General features: G+C 42.2%; 1 protein-coding gene across 1 annotated transcript in view; it reads right to left on the minus strand.

Moving 5' to 3' along the window:
• Positions 1–22248, minus strand: part of CD109 (CD109 molecule) — a 113058-nt gene that overhangs the window by 88849 nt on the left and 1961 nt on the right. The window contains exons 2-3 of the mRNA XM_024731904.1: positions 6102–6130; positions 5485–5542 (exon numbers count right to left, since the gene is read on the minus strand). Coding sequence (XP_024587672.1) covers positions 5485–5514 — 30 coding nt within the window. The 5' untranslated portion in view covers positions 5515–5542; positions 6102–6130. The remainder of the gene's footprint in view (positions 1–5484; positions 5543–6101; positions 6131–22248) is intronic.

Genomic DNA, 22248 nt, shown 5'->3' on the forward strand with positions numbered 1-22248 from the left:
CTATATACTACTCTAACAAGAGCCTTCATGTGATGGTTTTAAAATATGTCCAAAATTTCTCTGACCCTCCTCCCTTCAAAAGTCAGAGCCCCTCTCCTGGGCATATACCCAGAGAAAACCACGATTCACAAAGACACACGCACCCCAATGTTCATTGCAGCACTATTTACTATAGCCAGGTCATAGAAGCAACCTAAATGCCCAGCGACAGACGAATGGATAAAGAAGATGTGGCACGTATATACAATGGAATATTACTCAGCCATAAAAAGTAAAAAAAAATTGGGTCATTTGTAGAGATGTGCATGGACCTAGAGACTGTCATAAAGAGTGAAGTTAAGTCAGAAAGAGAAAAACAAATATCGTATATTCACACATACGTGTGGAATCTGAAAAAATTGGTATAGACGATCTTATTTACAAAGCAGAAATAGAGACAGATGTAGAGAACAAATGTGTGGATCCCAAGGGGGAAAGGGCAGAGGTGGGATGAATTGGGAGATGGGGATTGACATATATACACTATTGATACTACGTATAAAATAGATAACCAATGAGAACCTACTGGATAGCACAGGAAACCCTACTCAGTGCTCTGTGGTGACCTAAATGGGAAGGAAATCGAAAAAAGAGGATATATGTATATGTACAGCTGAGTCACTTTGCTGTACAGTAAAAACTAACACAACATTGTAAAGCAACTATACTCCAATAAAAATTAATTTAAAAAGAAAAAAAAAGGTAGAGCCTAATTTCCCAGTGACTCACCTCTCAAGAGTAGAATGAGACTGTGTCATTAACAGGATAGCTTCTGCCTGGTTCTCTCTTTCTTGGATTCCTCGCTCTGGGGGAAGTCAGCTGCCATGTGATAAGGACACTCAAGAGGCCTGTGAGAGGCCCGCAGTGGGAGGAACAGAAGCCAATAGCCACCACCCACCTGCCAGCCACGTGAAGAGCAACCTCACTGAGGACCCCCAGGCCTGGTGAAGCCTTCGGCAGCTCAGAACTGCTCGACAACATGGCTCGCAAATTCCTGACCCACAGAAACTGTGGGAAATAATAAAAGTTGGTGGTTGCTTCAGGCCAGAGTTTGGGGATAACAGGTTCCACAAGGATCGATCACTAGCACACCTGAATTTTAGTTCATTTTCATACTCATAAACCTGAGATTCTGAAACTAATGTTCTGCCTCCTTTTTTTGCAAATAAGAGTTGTCCACAGAGAGCTCCAAGGAGATTTTCCAGAAATAGCAGCCACCAAAAAGCCAGCAACATGGATTAGAGTATGAAGGAAACGTAACAAACCACCGATACAGTGGCCAGCAGGAAATAGGGAGAAGAATACTGGTGTTTGCGATTTGCTTGGAAATACATTTAAAAAATAAGATCAATTAATGGACGGAGAGATGAGTAGATGCATAAGTATGTGATGGGGCAAGTGTGGGAAAATGTTAACAGCAGATTCTAAGCGGTGGTTATAGGAGTGTTCCCTATGAAACTCTTTCAGGTGTTTTGGACATTTGATACTTTCATAGTAAACTGTTAGGAGAAACAATCAGTAACATCACCTTCAAATGACCTCTAGTACTGATGTTTGCTTTCCTTTAATAAATAAACATTCACTGAGCACCTTCGGGCTCCAGGTTGCTCTAGGTGCTTGGGATTCAACATGAACCAAAGATGTACGCCCTCGAGGGCTGAGAATCTAGCCTGGAACTTGCATCCTTATATTCTATTCTCTCAAATGATGCTTCAGTCCTCAGATTCTTTTAAACAGAGTCCTTTATACCGCAAGCAGGAAAATATATATGCCAGGAACCAGCATATCATTTGCTTGTATACAGCACAGACTTATAAACAGTTCGTGCTTAAAAAATATATTAGATGGAATTTCTCTCTACGATTTGGATATCGTTGGATCATTTTTAGTGGCACAGAGGCCCCAGAACAGAGAGTAGATTTAAGACTGACGTCAAATTAATGATGCAGAAGTCTGAAACTAAAGAGACCTATTAACCACGAGGAGGTCAAAGAGTTAGAAAATTAGAATTAACACAAAAGTGTCCAAAACATTTTACTCTGTCTCCCACTCCATCCTCCTTCAGGGAGTTGACACAAGAGGAGATGGTACTATCTTTCTGCTCCTTTCACTTACCCTAATTCTCATTTTCAACACTCCCCTGTCAGAAACCCCACCTCTCCCAATGTAAAATTTAGGTGATTTGGGATCCTCAGAGCCTCGGTGCTAATTCTAGAGCTGGAAAGTCTAGGGTGACGATATGGACTTGTCAGAGTGGACCTGGTGCGCCCCCATGAACGATGAGGCATCGCCGCACAGCTTAGCGTGTCACCATGGACTCTGGCTGTCAGTAGAGACCTTGGTCATCCATTGGGAACAGTAGAGGGACATAATGAGAAGGAGACTGGAGAAAATACTGGGGATGTTAAGCAACCTTTATGAAAGATTCTCTCTGTGCCACACCTGCAGTGGGTTGTAACCTGCTTCCCACAGTAGAGAGGACCCAGAAGGTAATATAAGCTCCTGAATCTCTGCTGGTAAATTGCTTTCCACCTTCTTGGGGGACACAATTACCAAAAAGGATTCCCAGAATTAGTAATAAAGGGGTTCCCTAACGAGAGACTTCCTTATGTCTTACACAAGAACCAATTATTTAGCCACAGAGGTTTTGGATCCTACGTGTTGAACTGAGGTCACGGGGCTGGGAAAAGATGTAGTTCCCATATACAGACACTGTCCAGCAGCAGAATAAGAGTCTGGGGGTACACGATACCCAGGGCTTAGATCAACAAAATATCAACGAGCATCTGAGTTGAGCACGGTTGATTCTCAGTTAGGCTAAGTCTATTTTGTGTATACATAAACGCAAACTCTCCGGGTAGATGATAGAGGCATGTTCAGAAAGGTTCTTGATGGACAATAAATGGATTCCTTATTCTAATCCGGGCCGTCTAAAACCATCTTCTCTGAAAGATCAACTGTCTTAAGGAAACAAACAACACAATAGCCTACCTTATTTCACTAATAACTCCAGTTACCAAAAGTAATGGTAATTTCAAATAACTTTCAAAATAAAACTGAGAAATTTAAGATGATAGTTGCTATTTTAAAATATATTAGTAATTAAACTTTAAAAGCATTCTAATTTTATTAGGAGGTTTGGATTAACATATATACACTACTATACATAAAATGGACAATCAACAAGGACCTACTGTATAGGACAGGGAACTATACTCAATATTCTGTAATAACCTATATGGGAAAAGAATCTGAAAAATAATAGATATATGTATATGTATAACTGATTCACTTTGCTGTACACCTAAAACTAACACAGCATTGTAAATCAACTATATTCCAATATAAAATTTAAAAAAAATTTTTAGGCATGCTAATTTTAAAAACCACTCCCTCGTTTTAAGTTGGATTTACTTACGAAGAGAATAAAAAGAAACTTTTTCTAGCACGTTTTATACAATCAATAATCTTTATGTTAAGTGTAAATTCTGTTTTTTATTTACTTCTTATTGAAGGCTGATTTTACTGTATCAAAAACAGAAACAATGAGCTAGGCAGATATTAAAAACATATTTGTTTTAATGCAGCCAATATATTCATATTTTATAGCAAAACTTCAGGAGGACGTTAAAAAATAATTTAAAATATTACATCTACAAGCATCAGAATGCTAGAGCACTTGGAAAGATGGGTCTATTTTAACTGAACACTCGTAAAAATGCAGAACCTTCTATTTTTGCCAAGAGTTATTAAATTTTCCCAGACACTTTATGACTAAGCCTTTAAAATTTTGTTTTACTAAAAAGGGATCTAGTCCTAAATATAACTCCTGGTAAATCTTTCAATAAATAATTGCTATATCTACATACAATAGAAATGGCATAATATTAAAGACAAATATAAGACGTTGGGATTAGTGTTCCACATGGTTAAGACTTTAAGGCTAATAGTAGCCAAATTTGTAGCTAATTGGGACAAGTACAGCTTATAGGCACATTACGGGAATCAGCCAGAGTGCCCTCGTCCGCCCACATGCCTGCCCCTTCCAGACTTGCTACACTCCAGGCCATGCCACTGCAGACGTCTTTGAGGAAAGCAGACAGTTATTATGCGTTGAGCTGTGATTCCTGAACTGAAATCTCAACCCCTTCTGCTATCAGACAATTATATTACACAGGATTTATTTTAATCTTCTCACTGTAATACTTTTTCAACAGAGTTATGGACACAGACACCGGTGGGCCAGCACCTAATGTCTGAGGTCACATTAATGCAGCCTAACATCTTATTGTCACTAAGATTGGGTTTTTTTCCCCACGTCTGCCTGCTCAGGGCTTCCCTCCCCCCAACCCCACTTTCTATTATCACAACAGTACATTTGTTAGTAAGGTAAGTACAAACATAATGATAAGTAAGAAACAGGGACTTCCCTGGTGGTCCAGTGGCTAAGACTCCGCGCTCCCAATGCAAAGGGACCGGGTTTGATCCCTGGTCACGGAACTAGATCCCACATGCCACGACTAAAGATCCCACATGCCACAACTAAAGATCCCACATGCCACAACTAAAAGATCCCACGCTGGGACTTCCCTGGTGGTCCAGTGGTAAAGAATCCGCCTTCCAGTGAAGGGGATGCAGGTTCAATCCCTGGTCAGGGATCCCACATGCCACGGGGCAACTAAGCCCATGTGCCACAACTAGAGAGAGAAAACCCACATGCCACAACTAGAGAGAAGCCTGTGCGCCACAACAAAAGATCCTGCATGCCACAGTGAAGATCCCGCGTGCCTCAACTAAGACCCAATGCAGCCGAAAATTTTTTAAAGATTAAATAAAATAAATATCAAAAAATAAAATAAAAAGACACTGGAAGAACACAGTTAATTTTTTAAAAAATAAATAAAAGATCCCGCATGCTGCAGCTAGGACCCGATGCAGCCAAGTAAATAAATCAATATTTTTTAAAAATAGGTAAGAAACATAATAGTTATAGAATGTAAGTAATTTTTATAAAGGACAGTTTGGGAGCACTATATTCTCTAAGAACCCCAAAATGAATGTGGTTTCTGAATGTGCTTGATAAGTAACCTTCAAGAGTTAACGGGGAACCTGGCTCATCGGGAAATGTCAACCTTACATAAGTGTCAGGTCAAAGTCATCAGTCATCTAGTCCCAGAAAAGTACACCAAATTGTCCTCTTGGTGGATGCTATGTTCTATTCGACTGTATATTAAATGTGTGAAGCTCCAAAACAAAACAGTAATAAAAGCACAAACTTCCAAATTAAAGCCATGAGACACAGGACTAGTTCACAAACAATATTTAATAAACAGGTTTTATGACTCTCTCAACAAAATAATAACCCTTTCCACTTCTGTAGCAGATGCTACAGCGTGTTCACATCTCATTTCACCTCCAAGGTAACCCCTATGAAACAGACTATACCTTTATCCCCTCCTCCAGGACCGGGACCATGGTGAGGTGAGCCAGGCACTTGTCTCAACTGCAAAATTTAAGAGCGTGCCAAAAAAACTCAGTAATCAACAGTTAAAGTTTTTGAATATTTTCAATAGTTTTAAATAGCAAACGTGATGCAAAAATTAAATTATGAAACAAAAGATCAAAATTTTAAACAAAGACAGGGTCAGTATCAATTACTGTTGTTTTATTTTGCCTCAGGGTACAGTTCAGCTCAGTGAAGCACTGCCCTTTTCCAGGACAAAGAAACTGGGATGGAGCATTAAGTACACACCCAAGACTGGAAGGCTTGTTAAGGCAGAAGCGGGACCAAACCCGCCCAGGTACCCATGTTAACAGTCCAGGCCAGTCCCCCTCAGTGAAGTTCTCCATTTTACGAGAGGAAAATCTCCACTGTGAGTTTGAAGAGGCTAATATCCAAGCTCCCTGAAGTAATATTATTCTTAAACAATCTGAAGGTGGAACTGAACTCCATCAAACTCACAAGGAATGTAAATTAATATAAAAGCCAATAAAATACTAATCCATTTATTTCACGGACGCAGTGTATATTTCTGAAACCAAATTTTTTAATAAATACTTACGGGTGGAAGAGTAAGTGTCTTGAAAGAGCCTAAAAGGAAAACGGGGAAGAAAACAGTCATAATTTAAATACAGTGATATAATACAAAACTCGTAAGACTCTCTTAATACTCTTTCAGATGTAGAGGGAATCAGACTTACAGAATCACAAACTTATTTAGCCAAACCTAAACAATTTTATTAAATCCCAGAACACCTGAGAGATTATTACGTATCCTTGTGCCAAAGAATTAAGACTTAAAAGGCGATCAGTGGGTAAACCTCTCCCCAAAAATTAGTTACGTTCTGCTTCTCTTTTCCATGTGTAAGTTGCTACTGCCTTGTTACCCTTTTAAGGCTGTACCTGTTTGAGGGACACTCTGTACAGTGCACAGAGGGAAGCTGAGGTTCATTTCTAATGTTCATTTCTCATACACTCATGATAAAGGGAAAAGAGGAAGGCATTAGTCACATCAGGGGTGAGCTGGGACTCATAACTGACCATTGGTATTAAAATGATGCAGACATTTTTCATGTAAGTTCCTTAAAAAGACTGCTAATTTAACCCATGTCAATTTCTCATCAACTCTATTTATTGCAAGGGAAAAAATGTTTCAAGTTAAAAATAAAAGAGTACTTATTCAAAGTTCCCATTTAAGGGACATGAATTCAGAGATGGTGACAGGCCCTCGGTTCCTTCATTCATTGAAGAAACACTTATAAGGGTACCACAGTGAACGAGACAGACATGGTCCCTCTCCTCCTGGAGGCCACATGTGCCCACCCCATGGGAACAGACAGGTACAGTATGGAGCGGGGGTTAAGCAAGTGGCCTCTGCAATCAGACCACACAGGTTCTATCCCAAATCAGCCACATACTAGCCCTGTCCTTGAACATGTTACCTGATTCTCCAGGTTCAATTTTTTTACCCACAAAATGAAGGCAATCACACAAGGTAGCTGTAAGGAATAAGTAAGCCAATCCCCGTAAAGGGTACAGAACCGTGGCTGGCGTGTAGGAAACACTTGATAAATATGTCATTAGACTGCCAGAAAGCTTGAAGAGTCACCCACTGGCATGTCAGTGTGCCTCTGTGGCAGTGGGCTTCAGTTGTTTATGATGGAGTACTCAATCAATACGAATATTTGGTGCATGGTACCATGTCAGGTTAGATTTACAAAGTTATATGCACGCACTTTCTCAACCAAAGTATAAATATTAGAAAACCTGACTTTCTTAGTTTTTCTCAATAAAATAATGGAAATAAAAGTTAGTATATTTTCTACCTACTCCCTTATAAATGGTCTTGTGACTCCCAGATGTGTGCACCCCACTTTGACCACTGCCTGAATGGGCCTCAGTGAACTACAAGTATGTTCTCAGAAGCAGATAAGCAACTCATCAAGTCACTGATCACACAGCACAGATCAGTTTATCTAACAGCTGTCACCCTAGGAAGCAAGGAGCAGCGCTCTTCAATAATTAGGACACAGGACAAAGAATGTCTTGAAAAGGTGAAGGAGGAAGAACAATTGAACAGATATAGGTCCACACGGAACGGCTGCAATAGGGGCGGGGGAGGGCACTTCAGAGGGGCCACGGGAGGCGCCTAGAGGAAATGATGCAGTCTGGGGCTGTAGGATAAGGAAAAACGAGCCAGGTGAGAATGGAGGGGACCAGTTTCCAGGCAGAGCAGCAACAAGTGCAAAGGCATGGAGTCTACTGAAGAGAAGAGCTGTGTGAGACACGACCAGAGGCAGGAGAGGCAGTAGAGATGAGGCTGGACCAGACCACAAAAGGCCTTTTAGACAGGCGAGCCCTCACCAGAATGGTCTGGGTCACACTGTTATCCCCGCATTCTGATTGAGTATTTGTCCCGGATCTTTTTTTGGTTTAGCAAAATATTAATATGAGATGGGTTTAACCTGCACAAGATTTAACTTTGAAATTGTATAATCAAACTTTGAGAACATCTCCATTTGTGGGAAGAAACTTCTGTTCATTAACTTCTTGCTTTTAATGGGAGAGGCATATTCTATACTGAATTGAAGGGAAATTGAGAAGCCCCATAGTGGTGCAGCAACTAAACTTGATGAAACACTCAAAAGAACCATAAATAGAGACAACTAACAAGTTCTGTCTTGTAAAAATATTTGTTGAGAAGAGGCATAGGCAGACCCTGCAAAATATTTGGGCTGAAACACATAAACAGTTCAATATGGGAAAAAATTGAAATTGAGAATACCCTCCACACATCAGAGTTTTCTCTGATTTTACCAGATAGCTCAGCACTTGTGGACAGAGTGTTTTCTCAACTAAAAATATTATGGTCACTGTATACCAACAATGAACAAGTGGAACCTGAAGTTAAATTACAAGGTCCACTTACATTAGCACCAAAAAAAAAGAAATAGGCATAAATCTAACAAAACGTGTACAAGATCTAGATGAGGAAAACTACAAAACTCTGATAAGTGAAATCAAAGAGCTAAATAAATGGAGAGATATTCAATGTTCATAAACAGAGAAACTTAGCTGTCAAGACATCAGTTCTTCGCAACTCGATCTTTAGATTCAATGCAATCCTAAATCCTAATCAAAATCCCAGCAAGTTATTTCATGGATGTCAACAAACTGATGCTAAAGTTTACCTGGAGAAGCAAAAGACCCAGAGTAGCTAACGTAATACTGAAGGAGAACAAAGTTGGAAGAATAATGCTACCTGACTTCAAGACTTACTATAAAGCTACAGTAATCAAGACCATGTGATACTGGCAAAAGAATAGACAAATATATCAATGGAACAGAATAGACAGCCCAGAAATAGACCCTATAAATACTGTCATCTGATCTCTGACAGGCAGAACATAGGGTAATTTTAGGGCAGTGAAAATACTCTGTATGATATTATGATGATGGACATATGTCATGACACATTCATCAGAACCCACAGAATTCACAACACCTAGAGTGAACCCTCACATGAGCTATGAACTCTGGGTGATTATGAAGCATCATTGCAGGTGCATCCTTGGTAAAAAAAAAAAAAAAAAAAAAAAAATGTGCCGTTCTTGCGGGTGATGTTGATAATAGGGAAGGCTATCCATGCATGTGGACAGGGAAAATATGGGAAATCTGAAAAAAATATTTTTAATTATTTGAACGTTCAAGTTGAACATTATTATGATAATGGTCAGATAACTTGAACATTCAAATAAATAATGGATTATAACCTACTGAATAAAATAAGAGTATGAGTTTGTGCTGATATATAATTTAATAGATGACTAAATGAAGGAGAAGAAAAAGGTGTTTTTTTTTTACAATTTTTAATTTATTTTATTGAAGTATAGTTGATTTACAATGTTGTGTTAGTTTCTGCTGTACAGCAAACAGATTCATTTCTACATATATATATATATATATATATTCAGAAAAAGTTATTCTTTACCATAGAATTCCAATAAATAAACGTATAAGGAATCATGGAATTAGAAAATTCCACAACAATAATGGTAATAACTGATTCAGGCAAATAATCATCAAACTTGTGTGTACAAGTGGACTGAGTGAGACTCGTAAGAAATAATAAACCACTGCTGTTTGAAGCTACTAAGTGTTGGGAGGTTCATTCACAGCAAAAGATAACTGGAACACGTTTGAAATAAAAACGATTAACTAGCAATATTAAGTATCATTATCCTTATTTTACAAATGAGAACCTGAATCACAGAGCTATTAAGTGACTTCCCCAGGGTCACACAGGAAAGAAGTAACGGAGCTAAGATTCTAAGCCACTGCCTCTCAGTAGAAGAACGGCAGCTGTACTTTTGTTCTTGCATTCTACCCACCTTTGATTATTATAAAAGTTGCACAGCCTGTGTAGCCTCTTTGTGTATGTTGATATCCTTATTGCCTCAGTCACACAGGTTCAACATCGCAATCCCCTTGGACTCCGGGCTCTCCTCAGCTCTAGGTTAGTCATCACCAGAACCTAGATCCTTCTTCCACGATGTTTCTCCCAGCCCTCAGTTACACTATAGGCGCTGCAATGGTGGAGCTAATTGAAACAATTCGTGTTATACAAGAACTTCTGGAAAGGATATAAAAGCTAGAAAATTTCTTAACTCTTTTTATCAGTTCTTCACACTACACCGTTTTCATACGTTTGAAGCTAATTTCAAGATCGGAAAAACCCATCTTCAAAGGAAACAAGAACCACACGCGTCTAAGGTCGGGTACGCTGGGAAGCTGACTCGGACACGGTGATTCAAGCGCAGGGCGAGAGCCTGGGACCAGCACCTAGAGAAGGGGAGGGATGCAGAGGCAGGACTGGGGATGAGGGGAGGGGAAGAGCCTCAACCCAGGCTCGAGCCGCGTCCACGGGGCACCCTCTGAAGCAGCGCTGACCCCTGAGACTTGTCCTGAGTTGTGGGGAGGGGCTGGACCTCCACCCAAGGAGGAGTTCCCCTGGGGCAGGGTGAGTCTCCCTAGCGGTGCAGCCCCCAGGAAGCTGGCTTGGAGGGCGGTGGGCTGCAACATTCCCAGCAGCTTCAGGGAATGAGTCTTCATCCCCGACAGGCTGGTTCCGGGTGGTACAGCATGGTACCCACCACACCGTCCCACAGTGGAATAAAATCAGAAATACTAAACTGCAGGGAGCTGGGCCCCAGCAAAACAGCGCCCTCGATTATTGAGAGTCACTGATTTTTCGTGACTTTAGGATAAACCATCGGGCTTGACTATTTTGTCAGCCCAGTGACTGGAGGAGACAATGTGCTTCCTTTGGGCCTGACACACTGGCTACCTCCCATCACCGGCAATCTCACAGACTAAAGACTGTGTGTGTGTCTGCGTGTCTGCGTGTCTGTCTGTGTGTCTCTGTGTCTGTCTGTCTGTGAGTCTGTGTGTGTGTTGGGGAAGGGGGCGTAATTCATTTTTATCTAAGTGACACTAAGCAAGGAGAAAGTAAAAAACAGCTTCGAGTCTCCAATCCGAATAAACCTAGTAGGCTGATCAACTGAAGGGCGAGCATCTCAGCGATTCCAAGCCAGCTACCCAGATGTGAAGTGCGGAGATCCCAATCACAGAACTTCTGTTTTTAATGGGACTCTTCATAGAGTCAAAGCTTTGAGGGGTTTTCTCATTAAAGAGAAACTGGAAGAGGGGGTAGACTGCATGCCTGGGTCTCACTGCTCTGACATGTGACCGTGTCCATCACAGACCCAAGAAACGCACAGCTGCCCCCAGAAGCTGGGGTGTAGGAGCAGAGAGGCTCCCACAAACCCCTAATTTTTGCTGGATTCAGGGGGTGACTCAAAGGATGTGCAGAGAGATCCAACTTAAAGTCCGCTCACTTGTCTCACGTGTCCTTATTAAAAGGTCGACTTGAAGTACTTGACATTTTTTGCAACTTGTCTTCCCTCTAAATTGACAAGGGCAGCTTGGAATTTCCTAGGCACTAGTAAAGTCTTATTTGAACGTCCTAACATTCTAGCAGTAATTTACGGCATCAAAATATAAAATCGGGGGCAGGGTGGTAGAAGTGCAGATGAGAAATAGTCATCTCATTCTCAGTGGTTGCTAGGTTGGGGATGAAATAGATTGTATTCGCAAATTGTTGTGAACACCTTTTTCTCCCTTTTGCCGGAGCTCCGGGCTCTACGCAGACAAGGGAAATAGTCACCACCTCTTCAAATGCTGCACGGCATTCTTAATCACTGACTAAAGACGCACTCTGTTCTGTGAAGTCCTTCTCAATGTTACTGCAGATAATCTCTGTAAAACTCAGATCATTTTTGTGTATAACCAGAGAAAGTAGATCTTAAAATTCCTGCAGTGCTTCCTCCTTCCCAATGCCACCAAAGCCACTCAAAAGAAACCTTGTTTTAAAGCTTCACACTTGGCACAGGCCTGAGAGCTGGCCGTCATTTGATTTACAAATAGAGTCAAAGCTATTTTTAAGTTGTGTAATAAGCATACACAAAAACTAACCTTTCCTTAACTTTTTAAACACACTCCATAATGCCATATGCTGCCTCTTCTGACATCTGTGCTCACCAGACAGCTCTGCAGAAAATCCCTGAAGGGAAGGAGAGTGTGTAATTGGAAATCCAACTAGGTCCAGAAGTATCCTCTATCGGGAAAAAAAAGGATTTTCCACCATATATGTACCTGGCTTAGTATTTACTGGTTAATTACTTTTGGCAGCTCTCTGCTGTTCGGTAATGTACAATAATGAACTTAAGGAAATCACTTTTGCAACTAAAAGTTTCGACCTCTTTACCAAGTTATTAAATATTCTTTCATCAATACCCTCATTATTCAGCATTTTCTTCCATCACAGATGGACAAAGTGGGGAATGGGGTTTCCACCACAGATCCATAGAAGACAAAACCTTAAAATATGTTTCTGCTTCGTGGTTTAATGTCATTTTTAAGCCAAGGAACTCTTCAGTGAATTCCATCCATACAGAAAACACAAGTATTTCAAACAAAACAAAACAAAAAAGTTTCCTTTGGTCCCTACATACTCCTTTAAGTTTTTTTCTCTCCTGCTTCCCCTTGTTTACAAATATCTCAATAAATAACAGTTTCATAAAAAACGTTTTGTTCCATTTAGACCACTGAGTATAAAATAGGTCAAATGAAAACCCACTAAAAGTAAAATAAATAAAATGGTACAATATAAACTAAATGTTAGGGCTTCCCTGGTGGCGCCGTGGTTGGGAGTCCGCCTGCCGATGCAGGGGTCACGAGTTCGTGCCCCGGTCCGGGAGGATCCCACATGCCGCGGAGCGGCTGGGCCCGTGAGCCATGGTCGCTGAGCCTGCGCGTCCGGAGCCTGTGCTCCGCAACGGGGGAGGCCACAGCAGTGAGAGGCCCACGTACAGCAAAAGAAAAGAAAAATAAAAAAAAAATAAACTAAATGTTAGGTTCTATACATATGAAAAACCAATCGAGCCAGGCTCTGGGCCGCTAAATGTACATGGCATTTATTATGGCAGGGTCGGTAAGCTGCAGCCCACAGGCCAAGTCTGGCCCATGCCTGTTTTCGTACAGTTCATGAACTAAAAATGGTTTTAAATAGCTGGGAAAAATAAAAAGAATCATATTTTGTGACACGTGGAAATTATACGAACTCCACATTCAGGGTCCATAGATAAATTTCTGTCGGTGCGCGAGTACGCTCCCTTGTTATGCACCATCTATGGCTGCTTTCACGCTACAATGGCCGAGTAGCTGCAACCAAGACCACAGGCCAGCAAAACCTACCGTGTCGACCATCTGGCCCTTTATGGAAACAGTTTACCGACCCCTATGGTATGGGGTTCTTTTTGGGAAGACATCCTCCTTCCTCAAGGTATGAGGAGTAAGGTTGAAGGCCCACTCCAGTCAGAATCAAAGAGCTATCAATAGAGACACACGGCATTAAAAAAAAAAAAAGCTAAAACACAGACACCTAGCCTCATGCCACAGGTTTGCGCTCAGGAGGGAGGCATCAGGGCTATGTCTGATGCTGGGAGATGCGCGGTATAACATAGCTGACATTCCCAAGTGTTTACTGTGTGCTAGGTACCATGGTAAACGTCCTAAAGCAGTACATTACAAAAAGGAAAAAGAATAAAAATTTAAAAAACAAAGGAAAAAGAAATGGGTGAAATTAATTTTAATAACATTTTATTTAATCCCATATATCTAAAATATTACCATAAAATTTGTAATCAATATAAAACAATTATTGAGTTTTGCTGTATTTTTTGGCAGTAAAAGTATTCAAAATCCAGTGTGTATTTTATACTCACGGCCCATCTTAAGATGTACGAGCCACATGTCAAGTGCTCAAAAACCACATGTGGTTACCATATTGGACAGTGCAGCTCTAAAGCACTGTCTCGTTTAATCCTCACAACAGTGTTCCGAGGTACGTACTATTATTGTTGCTTTTATGCAGATGAAGACACTGAGACTAGAAGAGATGAACGACCTGCCCAAGGCCACATAGGTGGTAAGAAGTAGTGCTAAGGGCCCAGTTCCAATGCGGCTCCAGAGTCTCCCAAACTGTACGGGGCAGACCCAGCTAATTCCTTCTACGATATCAGTCCCAAAAAACGCCATACTCCCTCCTGTGACGCTTCTGTAGCTTACTGCACTTACTGTTGGTATCTGGACACACCTACTCTTCCATATTTTCTCTTATCCATGTTGTTATTGCCTCAAGCACCTATGTAGCCCTCCAGGGAACCATCCGTCTTCAACGCAATAGGCTCATTTGCAGCATTCGTTCCACACTCCCCGTTCCCATGCATGGCAGACACAGCTAATCCAACCACTATTTCAGTAAACCCAGACTTGACCTGAAACCGTCAACACAGCACTCCGAGCAGCCTCTACAGTCAAGTTGAGTTGGCACATGAAATGAAATCTGCTTTGCTTCCTCGTAAAGAACAGAAGGACAGGAACTCTGTGTGGTCACCAAACATTTACGCCACCAATATTGTGCCATATACAAGTTGGTGCCTGATGAACGTTTGGAATTCGCAAAATAGTAAATTTTACCTCTCTTCCTGAGGAGATGGAACACGTATTTCAGTGAAATTTAAATTTATAATACTAAACCGTTTCTGCCAGCTACATTTTCATAAATGTTAACTCCTAACGTCGTCCTGCCAAAAGAAGCTACCAGGTGCTCTTGGTATGCGGGCCTCTCACCGCTGTGGCCTCTCCCGTTGCGGAGCACAGGCTCCGGACGCGCAGGCTCAGTGGCCATGGCTCACGGGCCCAGCTGCTCCGCGGCATGGGGGATCCTCCCGGACCGGGGCACAAACCCATGTCCGCTGCATCGGCAGGCGGACTCTCAACCACTGTGCCACCAGAGAAGCCCTACCCGGTGCTCTTAAAACACCTTCCTCCCTGTTTATTTCCAAGCACTTTACCACTCTGGTTTTCAGATTTTAATTCATGAATCACTTCTTCAGAACTAAGGACCCACAGACCTGCCCACCACCTCCCTACTCCACTGCCTCCACCAAATCTTCTTTGATCAGTTTCACCCTCACTCTTGCAAAGGAAGAAAGTCAGGTCACGGGGTTTTCCTAAGGGAAGTGAAGACTAGAAGGGACAGAGGACCCCCACAATTTCCACTCCTCCAGTTCTGTCACTGTACCTTTGATATGAGGTCCTCTTAGCCCAGACCAAGATGTGATGAGTTACAACTCCACTTCTTATTCACACTTACAACCACAGTGATAATACAATGCCTCTACCCCATCCCCTCAAGCTTCAAGTGAGGCATACGTCCACCATGAACAGTCCCTTTCCCTTCCCCGCTCTCCTGTGTGCCCTCCCCTGATGCCAGTATGGGTGTCAGCCCTTGCATCCCAATAGCCCACAATCCAGCAGGGACCCAGGTTAGCGCAGCACCAGGGAATATATCCAATTCTGTTTCTTTCCCCAGGGAGCCACTGCTTTTAACGTTTATCCCCACTTCCTACAGAGAGATGACAGATCTGCACAATTTAGAGGAAACTATAGCAAGGTTTTCTAAAATCATATTTCAATTTTATTCATCTCAAGTTCAGACTTCAAAATATTTCTTTCTCTTCTGTTTCTTCTTACATCAGAGGAAAAAGTACTTTTTAACGATAATCCACTCACCCGTGCTCTCGAACCTGATTCTCTTCTTACCCTGAGTTATCCACCCCCTTCCCTTTGCATCAACCCTTTTACCTCTTTACTGTGTTTTCTTGTTTGTTTGTTTTTGTTTTTTTGCGGTACGGGGGCCTCTCACCGTTGTGGCCTCTCCCGTTGCGGAGCACAGGCTCTGGACGCGCAGGCCCAGCGGCCATGGCTCACGGGCCCAGCGGCCATGGCTCACGGGCCCAGCCACTCCGCGGCATGTGGGATCCTCCCGGACCGGGGCACGAACCCGTGTCCCCTACATCGGCAGGCGGACTCCCAACCACTGCGCCACCAGGGAAGCCCTCTGCTGTGTTTTTTAAGAGACAATCCACCTCTCTCCTTTCAACCGTGAAACTTCTACAGAGTGGTCTACTGCAAAGGTGATATTTGAATCAAAACCTGAAGCAGCTGAGTCGTGAAGACATCTGAGTCGTGCGTTAGAGGTAGAGAGATGAGTAAATGCAAAGGCCCTGAGATGGGAGCATGCTTGGTGTGTTGTAGGACCTGCATGAAGTCCAGAGAGGCTGGGGAGTGAGGTGGGAGTCGTGTGAAACAAGATCAAAGGGAGCCAGATTGCATAGGGTTCACAGGCCATCGGAAGGCCATTGGCTGATACTGAGATGGGGAGTGACAAAATCTGGCCTATGTTTTCTGGCCATTGGATTGAGAATAGACTATAGAGCCATAAGTGTAGGGAGGAAAAAAAAAAAGATAACCTAGGAGGCTACTGCAGTAATTTTTTTTAAAAAAGAGTGGTCGGGCTTCCCTGGTAGCGCAGTGGTTGGGAGTCCGCCTGCCGATGCAGGGGACACAGTTTCATGTCCCGGTCCGGGAAGATCCCACATGCCGCAGAGCGGCTGGGCCCGTGAGCCATGGCCGCTGAGCCTGCGCGTCCGGAGCCTGTGCTCCGCAACGGGAGAGGCCACAGCAGTGAGAGGTCCGCGTACTGCAAAAAATAAAATAAAATAAATACGATGCAATAAAAATAAAATAAATAAAAATTTAAAAAGAGTGGGCTACACTTTCTGATTATATTTCCTCACCACCTATTTATTACTGAAAACTTGGCTCCCGACAATCAACTGAAAACCATTCAGTTGAGGATCTCCAGTGCCCTTTTTCCTGTCCTCTTCTCTTCTCTGACCTTCTGGGACACTACATACTGTTAAGACCTAACTTCTTGGTCTTCTTCCTTCCCTTGGCTTCTGAGACGTCTCAGCGTCTCCAATCCATCCCTGCTGCTCACGGGCCAGAAGCTTCACTGACTTCTTTCCCTCCTCGCAAGCTCCTGTCATCAGGCTTGTTCTTTCCATAAGCGCTGCCTCCTGTACAATCCAGGCCTTCCCACCAAGACTTCGAATACTGTCTGCCTCTATGAAAACAACGCCTTCAACTCTACCCCTAGTTACAATTTCAAACTTATCTGCTGCATATCTCCACCTGGGTGCCTCCCCACACTTACATCTAAAGCAGAATGTAACATCTTTTCAGAAAACACACACACACACACACACACACACACACACACACACACACACACACACACGAAGCTCTGTCTCCTTCTCATGTCTGCCACTCCCAGCCCTGGGCTCTTTTCCTCTGGCACACCCTTCCCTTCTCTCGTATGTGAAGTAACTGTTCCCACAAAATGCCAAATACATCAGCAGAGGTGGACCACTCATGAATGGACATCTGTACAGCTCTGGGTGTAAAAGGTAACAGTACCAGGCACAGGGTCACACAAAAGCAGCACTATTTACCAACCACACTGAATTTTCGACACAAACAAGAAATAAAAACTCTCCAGCCTCTGGACTTTTAACATTATACCTATCCTTCTGAAACCTCTGAACCTTCTCTAATGCCTTCCTTCCTCTTCTGTCACACCCCCCCCATTCATTCATGTGTCACATACCGCAAATAATCAATAAATAATAAATTAATGGGGGTAAACGTCATCCGGGAAACAAGGAGTTCCAGCATTGTAAATCCTTCTTAACAACATAATGGATCAAACAGCAACCCCGCCCAGATTCTTACAGGATCTGATTTCTGCTCCCACCACAAGCCCTCAGTGACTCATTCCCCTTTAGAGAGCAGCGGTACATGTTTAGCTTGGAGTTTAAAGAATCAGTCTGTTCACTTTCAACTTCACTCTATCACTGATTGATAATCAAACCCCAAGACCTGTTTCTCCACTGCTTTACATTAACACCAACGTGCTAGGGGCCACTTGAAAGGCAAATATGGAAATCTGGGCGGGACCTTCAGCTGTCTTGAATCATCACAGAACTTGCAAAGGCTTGCCTCTCACCCTCAGGTTTTCCGGTACTTGGTCGGAACAATCCATGAGAGTCCTTCTAACCGAAGGGCAGTTGTTCTCACTTTAACGCAGCTGAGAATCACTTGTGATGACTGCTTAAAATAAAGTTTAGATTCCCAGACCTTACCCATGTCTTGATAGGGTGACCATGAATCTGCATTTTGAATAAGTATGACTCACATTTTAAGAAACACAGCAACAGAATTTAGTTTTAGAAAAGATCTGAAGTGCCTAGCCACCCACTCCCACCCCTTGCAGAACCGTTAGTCCATAAAGAGCAACTCCACCTTGAGCTGAAACAAGAAACTGGCACAAAAATGCAGGTAAGCATTTCTAAACTCCTTAGTTAGCCTTATTTTCTTCCGTATCAGATAAAGCAACATTCGCAAATATACCCTAAGTCTCACAGAGAGTTCCCCATATGTTCGGAGAGTTTCCTAGAGTATAACGGAAGTAGCTTCGGCTGCAAATGTGGGTGCCTGTGATCTGTTTCCAGCTCTACCACCAAAAGGCGTTTCACCCTGGGCAAGTCACCAGACACCACCCCTCAGTCTCCTCAGCCATAAACTAGCTGATTGATTTGGCTTATCTCTGAGACCCCAACCAGCTCCAAAATTCTACGAAGCCCAAACTAAATTAGGAGGAAAGTTGGCATTGCAACTTGCAACTCTCAGATCCAGGTTAGATTTCATGAGATCCAGCTCTGAACTACCACAAGCAAACGAGAAAATGATTTTCAAGGAAGACTGATGCCACACTGCATCGATATCGCAAACAAAAAGTATTTCATGCTCTTTCAGGCAGTGGAAAACCTTCAACTCCAGAACCATCAGTACCAACAGAACCAACTTCACATTCAGGCTATACCATTTAATGTGTTATCCCAGGAAAACTATTCTCTCTTAGCCTCAGTTTTCTAATCTCTAAAATGAAGATAATAGTGCATTCCTCCAAGGGTTATTGAAGTTAAAAATTGTGCATAAAGTCCCTGGCACTATAAGGAAACTCAATATTTAATACGTTACGTTCCTTCCCATCCCCTCCTAGTGAGGTGTCTTTTATAGAGTCCCCAGTTCAAGATCATCCCAACAGGTGACTAAGAATTGCCTCTGACATAACTGTTGCCATCATCTTCTAATGACAATAGGTACCAATTTCTTGAGTAAGTCCTATGTGTTTAAGTGCTTTAAACGTTACCTCATTTCACCCTCACATTAACCGTATAATTGTACAAGGCGGAAACCACTGCTCTTCAGATGATTAAACTGAAGCCTGGTGAGGAGGTGACAGCCCACAGACACACAACCACTGATGGAAGGGCATCAGGTAGCCTGGCTTCAGAGCCTACGCTCATCGTGACTACACTCTGGTCCTTTATCCTCAGGTCCCACCTTCTTACTAATATATACTACACACAATACCAAAGACATGTGAAAGAACCCACACCCTTTAAAAATAATTCTCATGTCACTGCAAGTTCAAAATGAGCTCTACTGGCACAGCTGCCCGTGCAAACCTTCCCTGGGAGACCTGCACACAGAGCATACTAATTCATCTACGCTCATAAAAACCAGTTACTGATTTTGATCTACAAGCCATGAAATGTATGTCAGGAGCTTTGTTTCCACCAGAAAGCCATCCAAACTGAATTGGATGAGTTTTTTAAGTTCTTCAGCTAATATTTCCAATTATAAAATACTGACTTCCCATCCTTGCTGAATCAAGACAGAAAATAAAGTACCCCCATAGTCAATGGGAGAGAGATAAAAAGACAATAAAGACAAAGAAGAATGTTTCATTCTTAAAGAATAGAGCGTAAACACCCCATTAGCTCTCCAAGATTTTAGGGCAAGAAGAAAAGGCAAGTTATTAAAGGATACAGACATACACAGAGAGTTCACCTCACCCAAACCCTTCAGTGGGAAGATGGAAGCAGGCTCGGCGCCATAAATAAATAAGAAGAGCCTCCAGGCCAGGAGATGCCCTGCCTTGCACCCAAGTTTGCAGCTGAGATTTTCTGTTTAGGTTTTTTTCTTTTTTTCTTTTTTTTTTTTTTTGCCGAGGGTGGGGGGGAGAAATTTTATTTTATTTTACATTATATTGAAATGCAAATCGAAACTACAATGAGGTATCACCTCACACCAGTCAGAATGGCCATCATCAAAAAATATATTGAAGTACTGTTGATTAACAATGTTGTGTTAGTTTCAGGTGTACAGCCAAGTGACTCAGTTATACATATACAGGTATCTATTCTTTTTCAAATTCTTTCCCCACTTAAGTTATTACAGAATGCTGAGCAGAGTTCCCTGTGCTATCAAAAAGTCTACAAGCAATAAATGCTGGAGAGGGTGTGGAGAAAAGGAAACCTTCCTGCACTGCTGGTGGGAATGTAAATTGGTGCAGCTACTATGGAGAACGGTATGGTGGTTCCTTAGGTTTTTATCTTATATCAGGTATATGTGAAACCAGCGACAAAGAATTCATCAGTGGAGGAAAGGGGTGTATTCTTTACTATTTGAAGTACATTTCATTCAGGAAAAACAATGAAAGTTTACAAATGAACATTTCAAATTGTAAAAAGAGATCGGGAAATAAAGCAGAAATTATGGTTTCCAGGATATCAGAAATGATTCAATTCCTTCACACACTTTAAAAGATGAGAAGAGGGCTTCCCTGGTGGCGCAGTAGTTGAGAGTCCGCCTGCCGATGCAGGGGACATGGGTTCGTGCCCCGGTCCAGGAAGATCCCACATGCCGCGGAACGGCTGGGCCCGTGAGCCATGGCCGCTGAGCCTGCGCGTCCGGAGCCTGTGCTCCGCAATGGGAGAGGCCCGCGTACCGCAAAAAAAAAAAAAAAAAAAAAAGATGGGAAGATGGCTCTCATTTATGACCTGTGAATTCCAATGTTCTTCAGTTTTTTTCTTGATTTGGCATGGAACTCCAGGGCACCATCACAGTAAAGGAAGAGGTAAATGCCAGGAAGCTAAGAAATAAGGGGACAGACTCACTCTCCAACCAACAGACAGTCTGACTTGATTTCAAACGCCAACAGATGCTCCATCTTCTCTGGTAATTACTACCTGCTGAATTTTATCAATTACATCTACTTAACTAACTCTTCTGTACAACAGAAGATAAGATTAGGACCTAGTTCTATTCACCATAGAGGATGACGAGAGTGGGGTTCGTGACAATGACAAGTACACTTCAATATCTGAATGTCACCACTAAAAACGCATTAATATACCCTTAGGGAACTCCTCAAAGTTTATTAGAAACACTTTTTCTCAAGGGCTATTGTTCACCCAAAAATAAATAAATAAAAATTAATTGATCCCAATAAATATAAAATTAATATATTTAAACATGAATAAACTAACTGTCCTGCAACCCATGCTACTGGCCTCAAGGATGGGAATGTAAACAAAAGTTTTCCCATATCTGCCAAACAAATAAATGAACTTTTCCTTGAGGACAAGCCATACTTTTCTGCCTTTATTAAGGAAGGTATATGCTGCAATTCTAATGCTTTAGCTATTACTATTTCTGACACAAATTAAGCTAGAAATGCATTCTGGTTATGGTGAAACACCGCCCTGCCCCAGGAATTTCTAAGAACAGCAGGACTGCTAGAAACAGCCACTCAGAAACAATCCCCCTCCTTACCCAGCTCTGCTAGCAGGCAGACCTTTATTAAAACCAATCTTTCCTTGGCAGGACCTCTTGGAGTCCATCATAAGAAAATGATGAAATAATCAGACCTAAAATGTATTTATTTGCTTGTGTTTATGTGGCAAGGAAAAAGTGAATCCTAGGAAGATCCAGACCCCACTATTTTAGAAAGTCCTCCTTTATCTACATATTGTTACACCTGGAGAAATCAGATAAAGCAAAGGATGTAAGGACAGGGAGGGAGAAATGTCTTGGTCCTTAAGTCCTAACTTTACAGGAAGCATCTGCTCTGAGAACAATGACCCACAGCCCCTGATAACAAAGTTAACATTCTCCTTTGAAAGAGGGAGAAGGGTTGCAATGGTATTTTCAATGAAACTGTATGTCAACTGCGTCCAAAACAGCCCCTAAAAGTAGTGCATTTTCTCTCTTTCTTTTTCAAAGATCCATTAAGCCCCCAGGATAGTGTCGTCTGACCCACTTCAGCCTTA

This window comes from Neophocaena asiaeorientalis, unplaced genomic scaffold (genome assembly GCF_003031525.2).
Source record: "Neophocaena asiaeorientalis asiaeorientalis breed wild unplaced genomic scaffold, Neophocaena_asiaeorientalis_V1.1 scaffold450, whole genome shotgun sequence".
NCBI classification, from domain to species: domain Eukaryota; kingdom Metazoa; phylum Chordata; class Mammalia; order Artiodactyla; family Phocoenidae; genus Neophocaena; species Neophocaena asiaeorientalis.